The sequence below is a fragment of the Mixophyes fleayi genome, chromosome 2, assembly GCF_038048845.1.
Source record: "Mixophyes fleayi isolate aMixFle1 chromosome 2, aMixFle1.hap1, whole genome shotgun sequence".
Taxonomy (NCBI): domain Eukaryota; kingdom Metazoa; phylum Chordata; class Amphibia; order Anura; family Limnodynastidae; genus Mixophyes; species Mixophyes fleayi.
The window spans coordinates 319,364,125-319,376,106 of record NC_134403.1 but is presented as its reverse complement, the minus strand read 5'-3'; the positions used below and the strand labels follow the sequence as shown (position 1 = coordinate 319,376,106).

General features: G+C 42.2%; 1 protein-coding gene across 1 annotated transcript in view; it reads right to left on the bottom strand.

The window, feature by feature from the left end:
• Window positions 1-11,982, bottom strand: part of SLC43A2 (solute carrier family 43 member 2) — a 49,332-nt gene that overhangs the window by 16,799 nt on the left and 20,551 nt on the right. The window contains exons 3-5 of the mRNA XM_075196714.1: window positions 9,473-9,695; window positions 9,332-9,387; window positions 7,976-8,052 (exon numbers count right to left, since the gene is read on the bottom strand). Of these exons, the coding sequence (XP_075052815.1) occupies window positions 7,976-8,052; window positions 9,332-9,387; window positions 9,473-9,695 (356 nt within the window). The remainder of the gene's footprint in view (window positions 1-7,975; window positions 8,053-9,331; window positions 9,388-9,472; window positions 9,696-11,982) is intronic.

Below are 11,982 nucleotides of genomic sequence, written 5' to 3'. Positions count from 1 at the left end.
ATGTCATCACATTCTCACACCCAGAATGAAGTTTTCCATTCAGAAAGAGCAGACAAATAAGCTACAGGAAAAAGCTGTCAGATTCTGGTCTTTACAATGTTTCCTTCTGCAAACTGCCTGGAGTCAATGGCCTTGTCCAATGCGTTCTACTATTCCTTCCTCTTGGCTGGGAGACACTTATTAACACTCCCTGTCGTTGGTAGCATTCTCTGAGTTATTGGTAATAAACAAGAACATCAAGTAGCTCCCCTCCTCCCCCTCCACTAATGGCAGGCAAACAGTACTAGCTCCCTAAGCACACAATGATCTACACATGTTGGACCACATTCCATTGATGACAACGATCACATCCTCCTCAATAAAGCCTGTGATTCAGTTGCTTGTAATGGGAAACATGTAACCAGTATTATCAGTTAATCTCATTCCTTCTACCACCCTCTTCCACCTATCATCAGAGAACTCCATGGCGCCCAAGAAATAAAAAAAAATAATAATTTGATTTTTTTTATGCTGGCAAGTAAAGAATGTGAGATGATGAAACGGGGTCACCCCTAAAATTCAGGTGCCCAAGGATTCTATAAAATCCAGTTCTGCTTGTTGTGAGAAAGCCTCATTATAGAGCAGCTATGATCTGTATTGGTAGTGGGCAATGTCAGGCACTTCTTTGTCTTAGAAGCACTACCTTAAATACTACCAGTATTTCAGGTCAGAGTCCGGTGTGCTACTATCTAAGCTTAGCCAAGACTTAGATTGGGATTGAGCTTCCTGTCTGTGACCAACAATTTACTTGAGAACTAATATTGTTCTCTGTTTTGATATTAAGAGTTCAGGAAATTAATATGGATGTCTCCCTTGCGTCCTCTATCACAGGTCTTATGGTACTGGATGTTTGAAAAACAAGTGTTTATGTAATGCTAACAGAAAATTTACAGGACGCAAAAGAAAATGTTATTTTTTTCCACTCACTCCATTCACCTTGGTTTACTGTTCCATGTATAGAATGTCACCCTTGTTCTTCTGTGAAAATAACCACTTTCTCAGTCACTCATGTCTTCTGTTCTAGGGCATCAGCTGACAACTTACTTGTTATGTTAGCAGTGGCACAGGAGTTGTAGTAACAACCTGGTAAGGACGTCAGTTCTCAATAAGTAGTGGGCATGTCGCCAGAGCCGCATCAACCATTAGGAAACCTAGGGTCCTGCCTAGGGCCCAGTGGGCACTGAGGGACCAAACCTACTCTAATCCCTGTTTATGTGTGTTTTTATGAAAAACAGAGGGGTGAATCCAGTATCTTGCCTAGGAAACCATGGGGGTCTTTAATCAGGCTCTGCGTGTCACCAACAGCTATGGCTAGGAAATTCCTGTCAGCATTAGATGCTATCACTGCTGGCAGTAACATGGACATAGCCAGGGTGCAGGTGTTGATGCCCCTTTCACTTGTGACACCACAGTATGAAGCCAGGACAGACACTGTACATGTCACGATGCCAGCTGCTGCCACAAGGACAGACATTGTACATGTCACGATGCCAGCTGCTGCCACAAGGACAGACACTGTACATGTCACGATGCCAGCTGCTTCCACAATGACAGACACTGTACATGTCACGATGCCAGCTGCTGCCACAAGGACAGACATTGTACATGTCACGATGCCAGCTGCTGCCACAAGGACAGACATTGTACCTGTTACGATGCCAGCTGCTGCCACAAGGACAGGCACTGGTCATGTCACGATGCCAGCTGCTGCCACAAGGACAGACACTGGTCATGTCACAATGCCAGCTGCTGCCACAAGGACAGACACTGTACATGCCACGATGCCAGCTGCTGCCACAAGGACAGACATTGTACATGTCACGATGCCAGCTGCTGTCACAAGGACAGACACTGGTCATGCCACGATGCCAGCTGCTTCCACAAGGACAGACATTGTACATGTCACGATGCCAGCTGCTGCCACAAGGACAGACATTGTACATGTCACGATGCCAGCTGCTGCCACAAGGACAGACACTGGTCATGTCACAATGCCAGCTGCTGCCACAAGGACAGACATTGTACATGTCACGATGCCAGCTGCTGCCACAAGGACAGACACTGTACATGCCACGATGCCAGCTGCTGCCACAAGGACAGACACTGTACATGCCACGATGCCAGCTGCTGCCACAAGGACAGACACTGGTCATGTCACAATGCCAGCTGCTGCCACAAGGACAGACATTGTACATGTCACGATGCCAGCTGCTGCCACAAGGACAGACACTGTACATGCCACGATGCCAGCTGCTGCCACAAGGACAGACACTGTACATGCCACGATGCCAGCTGCTGCCACAAGGACAGACATTGTATATGTCACGATGCCAGCTGCTGCCACAAGGACAGACACTGGTCATGTCACAATGCCAGCTGCTGCCACAAGGACAGACATTGTACATGTCACGATGCCAGCTGCTGCCACAAGGATAGACACTGTACATGCCACGATGCCAGCTGCTGCCACAAGGACAGACACTGGTCATGTCACAATGCCAGCTGCTGCCACAAGGACAGACATTGTACATGTCACGATGCCAGCTGCTGCCACAAGGACAGACACTGTACATGCCACGATGCCAGCTGCTGCCACAAGGACAGACACTGTACATGCCACGATGCCAGCTGCTGCCACAAGGACAGACACTGTACATGCCACGATGCCAGCTGCTGCCACAAGGACAGACATTGTATATGTCACGATGCCAGCTGCTGCCACAAGAACAGCCACAGTGTAATTTTATGATGTCTGATACTGAAGCACATCAGAGTAACCAGTTCTATTCTGACAAGACGCACATAATGAGAACATTGGGTTAACGATGACTGAACCCATTAACTTAGCAGCTATTTTCCAGCTTATTTTAAGTAGTGCTTATTGATCCATGTTATTTCACTGGCTGGAAGGGAAGAAACACTGTACACTTATGGATCTTATGATACAGATATGGCATTGCACGTGTTGCAGACACAAGTGAGTTACTAGCGCTTTAGCCTGCTCTGTTCTCCTTTTATCTACATCCATCCTTCTAATGTGATAGAAACGTCCAGTTACAATGCAGGCAAATATTGATAAGCGCTGAGTTACTAAGACTACAGTATGTGTTCGGCATTAGCTGAAAGCTGACCACACATGCTGATACTTTAAGAGCCATATAGACGATTATGCACCACATTGCAGTATACATGGACCCAGAGAACCTGCTGATCCAGAGGCTACATTCTGTTGAACGATGACCGCGCTACTAGAGACCTGCCTTATCCTATCAGATATGGCCACACATGTCCAGCATTACTTTGTCCTATAATATTTTATGGACATATGATCATACAGAATATTACAGTGGTTTTGCTGTTGTTGTGAATATGATTATATGTTCTATTATACATAACTGGATATCTAGTGTTTGTGTTATTGTAACTGAATAAATATGTTAAATAAACAAAAAGAAAACAAAATAAGAAGTGTCTGCTTTGTAGGCTGAAGAGCCTGGAGGTAGTAGCTCCAGGCACTTATCAATATATATTTAAACAAGTTAACCCGTGCATGATACTCATGTATTCTAGTCAAACCAAGCTACTTAAGGTTCTTGTCATGCATTTGGGCCATAGCCCAGGCCTCAACCACCAACCACTCCCCACTGTCACCCCCGGCAACCACCAACCACTCCACACTGTCACCCCCGGCAACCACCAACCACTCCCAACTGTCACTTCTCCTTCAAGAAATATATATATATATTTTTTTAAAATCTTTATAAACACTTTTAACAATTAACAAATTAAATTAACAAATTAAAAACATCTTAGTATACCAAATTTCATCCCTTTCTGAATTTTTTTTCCCACACACACTAAGAATTTAGTAGGTCAGTGTATAACTCCGCCCAGCAGGTGGCGCTGCAGCTTGATTTTATATTTCCCACACACACACAGACAGACTAACACACGCCACTAGACATTTATATTATAGATGATCACTTATTATCACACTCTCCTCTCTAACAGAAACATGCAACGTGTTACTACCTAGCAGACACCTCCTGGTTTGAACATGCAAGAAAACACATGGCGGGAACTTGCCTTAAATGTCCAGATAACAATACAGGTCTAGTAAAAATACAAGTACATGTAGAAACTCTCACTTTACTTACTTTTTCACACATATCTTTTTACTGGATCATTTTACAAAAAGCTGAAAATGTAATTTCAGGTGGAATATCCTTAATACAACTCAGTCTACAAAGGTCATTTACCTTGGATCTGTCACTGGCTGTAAACAACACGTTTCCAGTCTGAAGAAGTTCAGGTCTGCAGGGGCAATAAGAGTTCAGTGACATCCACTCTCCTATTACCAGCTGACCTGGTCTTTTGTCAGATAGTAAGGTGGACAACATGCTGCCAGTGGGACTGTGCAGGACTGAGGTTAGCAAAGGCAGGTGCCTGGTGGATGTCAGGGGCATCCCCTGGATATCCTGTACCCCATACCACTGGTAGATAACAGGGCATCCCCTGGATATCCTGTACCCCATACCACTGGTAGATAACAGGGCATCCCCTGGATATTTTGTACACCATGCCACTGGTAGATAACAGGGCATCCGATGGATATCCTGTACCCCATACCCCTGGTAGATGTCAGGGTATCCCCTGTATGCCATACCACTGGTAGATGTCAGAGCTTCCTCTGGATATCTTGTATGCCATAGCACTGGTAGATGTCAGGGCATCCCCTGGATATCCTGTACACCATACCACTGGTAGATGTCAGGGCATCCCCTGGATATCCTGTACACCATACCACTAGTAGATGTCAGGGCATCCTCTGGATATCCTGTACGCCATACCACTGGTAGATGTCAGGGCATCCTCTGGATATCCTGTACGCTGGGCCCCCCCGACCGAGGGCAGCTGCAGTTTTTCAATTGAAAAAAAAAAAAGACATGCAGCTGATTCGTCCCCCCTCCCTCTTATCTTATGTGTGTTTGTTCGTCTCCTTCCTGCTCTTCATGTATGTATGTGTCTGTGTCCCTGCTCTACATGCTGTGTCTGTGTCAGTCCTCCCTGTCTTCCTTGTGTGTCTCTGGGTTCGTTCTCTCTGGCCTTCCTCTGACAAGTCACATGGGATGCATCACATGACCGGTTGCCGACCCATGCATGCAGCTTCCAGAGAGACAGAGGAGGCTCCTACACAGCACTGCTGAATGCAGGTAAGTGTGTGAGGTGAGGGGGGGGGGAGGTTATCTTCTTAATGTAATAAGGGAGGGATGGGGTGCAATTGTATTAATATAATGAAGCAAGGGGGGGTAGAGGTGATTTGTCTTACTGTAATGAGGGGAGGGGAGTTTTGTCTTACTGTGATGATGGAAGAAGGGGTTATTTTTTAAAGTAATGAGGGAAGAGTCTGAATCTAATGAGGGAAGTGGGAGATTTGTCTTACTGTAATGAGGGTAGCGGGGTTTGTCTTACTGTAATGAGGGAAGAAGGGGTTGTTTAAAATTAATGAGGGAAGGGGGGTTCTTAATATAATGAGGGAAGGGGAGTGGGGTTTTTCTTAATGTAACGAGAGGTGACCTATTAATTTAATGGGGGACTGTGGGTGGGACTAAGTTTGGGGAGAAGGAGGGCTATTTATTAAATGTGAATATGAATTATTTAATGCTGGGGATGGTTGTGGGAAATGGTTATATTTATTAAACATAATGTTATTAATTTATTGCTGGGGCTGTTTGGAGGGAAGGAAATAGGTTAATTTATTAATTGGGACTACTATTAATTTAATGCTGGGGCTGGGTGGAGTGAAATAGGTCTATTAATTAATTGTGTATGCTATTAATTTAATGTCACGGCTGGTTGGAGAGAAAAGATCTATTTATCAAATATGAATACTTTAATAGATTTTAATGTTGGGGCCTCATTATTAAATGTGGATGCTATTGATTTAACGCTGGGGGTGGTTGAAGTTTTCTAAATTAAATGTACATATTTTTTTTCCAAATAGGTCCCCCAACATTCCAGGATCAAGACAAGCAGCAACTAAAGACACCAGCAGCCACAGTTGGTGAAGTAACAAGAACAGGTAGGAGAGAGCAGGACAATCTGTCAACTGTCCTGAATCTGGTGGGACAGTCCTGAATTTGGGTGACTGTCTCACTTAGTCAGGATTTTGTTCAACTGCAAGGACAGTTGGGAGGTATGTCCCGCTTTACATCGTACTGCTTGTGAAGGTATAACTGTGTGCATCTAACAGTAGTGCAAACAGTATTGCCTGTGTATTTGTCTAACATGAAAACCATATAACATCATAAGGGCCCCCCCAGCTTAAGTGCCCCAGGCCCCCCAGAGCCTTACTCCAGCTCTGCCCGGGTCGCACCGTTCACACTAAAGGCAACCCGGGACAGACACAGGAATAATGCTGCAAAAGTCTTGGGTCTATTTCACGGATCATCAAACCAAGATTTTGCACTGATCCCCTTTCACACTGAGCCTTGACCTGGGTCGTCAGAGCTCGCCCCTGCAAAAACCCAGGATTTTTAGACAGTGTGAATGGGGTATATGGTGTACAAACAGAAATGTTAAACTGAAATGTAAAAATGTACAATGTCCTTTTGGATTGAAGAAATACATTTCTCATGCTTGACTAGTAAATCAAATGGAATTCATCACTGTTAAGCGATTGCAATTACAGCAAATTCGGATCCAATTCAGAAATGAAAACATAAGTGATACAAATCTAAAGAATTGGCAATCAGTGCCCTAAAGGGATTATTGTAAGTGTTACACAAACAAACACTTACTATATAAAGAAAACACTGGGCACTGAAAAGCAAAGAGGGATCATACACATGAGCTAACCCATTTGTTAATTAGGGCAATGACACAGAAGACACATTATGGCAGTGTGTGTGCTTTACCTACTGTCATCCCTAAGCAACAAGACTTGTTGGTTCTGCAGCCCTAGCTCATGCTTGCAGCTGATCAAACAGTGTTTTAGGCCCATCAAGCTGGTATCAGGTTATAAATAGCCATTATGTCATCACTCGATTTCCTGCATGTATGTGGATGGATGAATAAGCATTTCTGCAGTTGCTTTAGACAAGGATGTCTAGAAATCCCCACAAATGTGGGTCTAGAACGATCCCCTGACACAAGAAAAACTCGATTGAGTTGGATAGGGTTTTTCTAGGGCCAGGCAGTACGTTCCTCTCACCTGATGACCACATATGCAATCATCAAGCCACAGGAAACGTTGTGCCATTCTGATCTATTTCTTTAGCCTGCCCAATGAATGAACAGGCCTGTCAATATTTAGTCATCCAAGTGTTTGACAAAATTGGCCACAGAACCATTATTATGTTGTTTGAACGCATCACAGTGTGGGTGGACACCTTTACCTGACTTATCATAGATTTATGCATTAGGCTGGTTACACACTACAGGTTTTTCACTCGATTATCTTTCTAATCACACGATAAACAGCTGTTAAGTCCGATATTGCATTAGTGTGTACGCTCCACAATCATGTTTTATCCTACCAATGCACATCGTATTGCTTTTATAAACTGACTAAAAATCTCTATAAACGATGGAACAATGTCTGGCAAATTCTACAGTGTATACGCACTCATGACAAGCAGTGTAGGCAGATCTCCATAGAGTTAGAGTCACAATCCTTTCAGCCGATGATAATGACAGATGAAGAGCACAGATCTGAAGGTAAATCGTATAAGTGTGTACACATAAATCTGCATGCTCATCGGGACTTTCAGTTGTTGGTAAAATCGCTAACAATATCGCATCGGGAGACATTTTCTGTAGTGTGTACCCAGCCTTCGCCTCACAGTACAATCTGCTTATCAGTGTCACAGACAGCCCATAGTTAATCACATTGTACACAGTAGCAGCTATTAGCATACGTGGAGAGATAACTTACTGTAAGGGAAGTGAAGGTCATGCACATCCCTCCAAAGCCGTTCAGACACAAGGCTACGAAAATCAGCACAGACAGAGCTGTCATGGGCAAAGAAGAAAAACAGATGATTACGGTCTGAGATTTCTGTCTGATATCAGTACCTGACATATGTCATGAAACATTACTGTGAATAACCCGACCAAAAAAGCCTTTTTTGCAGTTTTATAATGTGTCTCACTTAGACGCAAATGAACGCCTTGGTACTAGAGTTGCACTGCATTCGTACATAAATGTAAGCTAAATGGACTGGTCTATAAAGAAGTGAAACAGGCTCTATAAGCCTTTCTGTACAATAGGCCATGGAAAGATTAGAGGAGAGGGCTCTGCTGGTGGGCTCAACAGCACTTTTCTTTTTTTATCATCAATGATTTTTATTGACACAATATTCAACAATTAGGGGTACAGAAAAATAGAAAGGAAGGGTAAAAAAATAACAAGGAGAGACAAACCCTAAATTGTAGACATATTGTAACATTTGAGCAAGATATACATATTTTTTTTATATAATCTCTTTTTATTGAAGTGAAACAGCATATACATATGTATGCAACAGTATTAACACATAAATATATTACTTCAAGCATTTCGTTGCACATCAACAATTGCAGGTTCACCTAGAGTGGCGTATATCTGCTTAACCTTTCTTATAAAAATACAAATAATAAAAGAAAGTAAGTAAGGGGGATAGGGGATAGAAAGATAGAAGGGGAGGTTGGGAGGAAAAGCATGGGGGGGGGGGGAAATATACATATTTTGATATTATAAACAAGTAAACCAGTAACAAATATAAGCCCTGTGTATTATTATGTGTGTAGGGGTTCATTTAGGCTAAAAGGTAAGGGGTCAGAAGCAATATTAGGGTCAGGTGATAGCGAGTCCTCTCCATCAGTTACATATTCATGGCAAGGAGACCATTTAATAATAGGAGAGGAAGTTGTGGTTGAGTAGGGTGTACCTGAGGTTTCCATATGAAAACTAAACTGGATGTTAGATATTATTTTATGCAAGGTTGGGAGCAAAGGGTTTTTTCCAATTTCGGGCTATGGCCGCTCGGGTGGTGATAGGGATATGGCCCAATATGTATGTAGAATGTTTAGGGATTTGTAGGAGTGTGATCTGTGATGGCGGCTCCATGTTAATATGAACACCCTGCAATAGTGGGCCAATCACTGGACAGTTGCGCCACAACATTTTTGACAGCAGAACTGAACATATTATATCATAAAACTGATGGGATGGCAGAATATTGTTTTTCCATTGACACAGTGTATAGTTTGTAACGAGATCGATAATATGGCTTCGATGGCTCTTACTTACAGTTGGGATTACTTGCTCCATATGCAATCAACAGACAAGAAACACCAAAACTGGCACTGTAAGTCAGAGTAGAGGAAAAAAACGTGTTATTTGGCATATAAACCCAATGACCATAAACACAATGCGATAAAAGATACACACCTTCCACTTAGCCTCAGCTTGCGTGGCCCATACTTGTCCATGATGATACCCAGGGGCAGGGAGATGGCACTGAGCAAGAAGGATCCCACCGTAAACGCCAAATTTAACATTTCATCTTGTTCTTTACACACCAGCCAACCGTTCAGCTCAATGATTTGCTCTTTGTCTGTCTCATTCCCAAACAGAACACTGCTGTTGGTGGAGTTGTATAATGTCATGTTCTCTAAACAGGGCAGAAAACTAGAGTTAGACATAAAGAAAGTAGTATATAGGCATATAATAAATCAGAGGGCCACCACCAACCATAGTTGGTGATCTAAAGACTTTCTTACTTAGATGTACGGCAGCATCCATTCACGCTAGAGTTATAAACACTATTAAGAATGAAACTCTAAGCAATTCTCAAATATCAAGTATTCAATTGATCAATGTAATGGGGCAGGGACTGATGTGAGCATCCACATATCCTTTGTGCAGCACTGCGTAATATGACAATAACGATAACGACATAACAAATAATAATGCACAAGTGATAGTAATATATGTATAAACTGTATATTGTTATTGGTGACTTCTATTTTTTTGTCTCGAATTTATAGACCGGAATCATAATCCCACATGTAAATCTTAACTCGAACCACTGCAAATCCTGGTCAAATACTTTGATACTTTGTCATAAATCTTGTCCTGCATTAAGCAGGAAAAAGCTTTGTAAAGTTTGTAAACGATGCTGTTCTGGAGACTGCAGTAAGAAATATCATAAAAAAGCATAAAAATAGTTTTCAATCCTTCACGTTTAACATATAATTGGGTTGCAGTCAGGGGAGGGCTGGCAAATGTTAGACTGGGGGGCAAGACTCAACTCAGCAGCCTATTAGGAACATTTTAAAGGGAAAAAATACAGGTGGCCCAGTGACTCAGCCCAAGGTAGCCCACAGTGGGCTACCTTGGGCTGGGGTGCAGATGCCCCCCTGCCCAGCATGCCTCTGGTTGCAATAGTCACTAAAATGACAGCAAAACCTTGAATATACATCGCTGTGTATTAAAAGACAACACACAAATTCCTCTCCATACTAATATATTATTGCTTTAAGGCTCAACAATTAACTTTACACATTTTTAACAAATGTTTGTTCTTTCTTAAGCTAGGAGAACATCTAGTATCTAAAGAAGCAAACAGACTAAAAGTAAACATTGCAAATAAAGTGAAACCTAAACCTCCGCTTTGTTTATAATCTGTTTTTTTCCTGAAGTGCACTGGCACTAAAAACGGTATTGTGCTGCCAGAGATCATTTGCTTAGTTCTATTCAGGACTTTAGAGAGTCCTGGCTGCCTCAAGGAACTTTCTGTTACCCCTGAAACCAGATGTTCAGCTTCATAGATGCTTACAGATGTTTATAGACGCAGCATTTGTTGCACTTGTAGGGGTTTAAAGGAAACTAAAATGTACACATTAGAGTAAGTCAGGGTTCTGCATTCAATGGTTCCTCATCTGTAGCTTTAAATGACCTTTAAGTACAACTAATCAATGCTTCCTACCCTCAAAAATGGGTGTGTTATAGAGAAGGATGGGCAGCACGGTGGCTCAGTGATTAGCACTTTATCTCACAGCACTGGGGTCATGAGTTCAACTCCCAAGCATGGCTTTATCTGTGTAGAGTTTGTATATTTTCCCGTGTTTGTGTGGGTTTCCTCCGGGTGCTCCGGTTTCCTCCCACACTCTAAAAACATACTGGTAGGTTAATTGGCTGCTATCAATATTGACCCTAGTGTGTGTGTTAGGGAATATAGAATGTAAGCTCTATTGGGGCAGGGACTGATTTGAGTTTTTTCTACAGCACTGCGTAATTAGTGGCACTATATAAATAAATAGATGATAATGAACTGTATTGTCTTTTTTTTTTCTTTTGAAAGCTGTCTGAAAATCATTCAGGAGTTGCTTAATGCAGGCTGCCATACGGCAGACTGCTGTCTTGGATCAATACATAAACATTGCATCAACGACTATTAACTATCACAATTTTGAAATAGTAGACAATCACAGCATTTATTTTTACTGCCAAAAACAGCACTATATCTGAAAGTCTGTTGATACGTTTCAATTTTGAACACAACAAGGAAGCTATGTTTTTATAACAAATCTCTTTGTCCCTCATTGGCACTTTGAGGTTTGCAAGTACACCTAGAAGGCTCTAACATTTTAAAATAAGGGTTTTGCTTTTTTGAGTAGCTGCTTGCTCCTGAAGTGCAGAAATGCAGACTGGTATAACCTTTGTAGACCACCTTGAGATCCTTCCATTTCAGGAAGCTGCCAGTCTGGCCAGTATGTTTCAGAGTTATTTTCAGAGTTTCTGAGAGAATTCTGTTTCCGTTTTGAAATTAACTGTCTTTTTAAACGTACATAAAAAGGAACAAACAAAGCCTTCTCATACATGTTATTTCAATGGTCAACATGTGAAAGATCAATAAATACTAACTACAAAAATTGATTTTGCCCTAGATGTGCTAT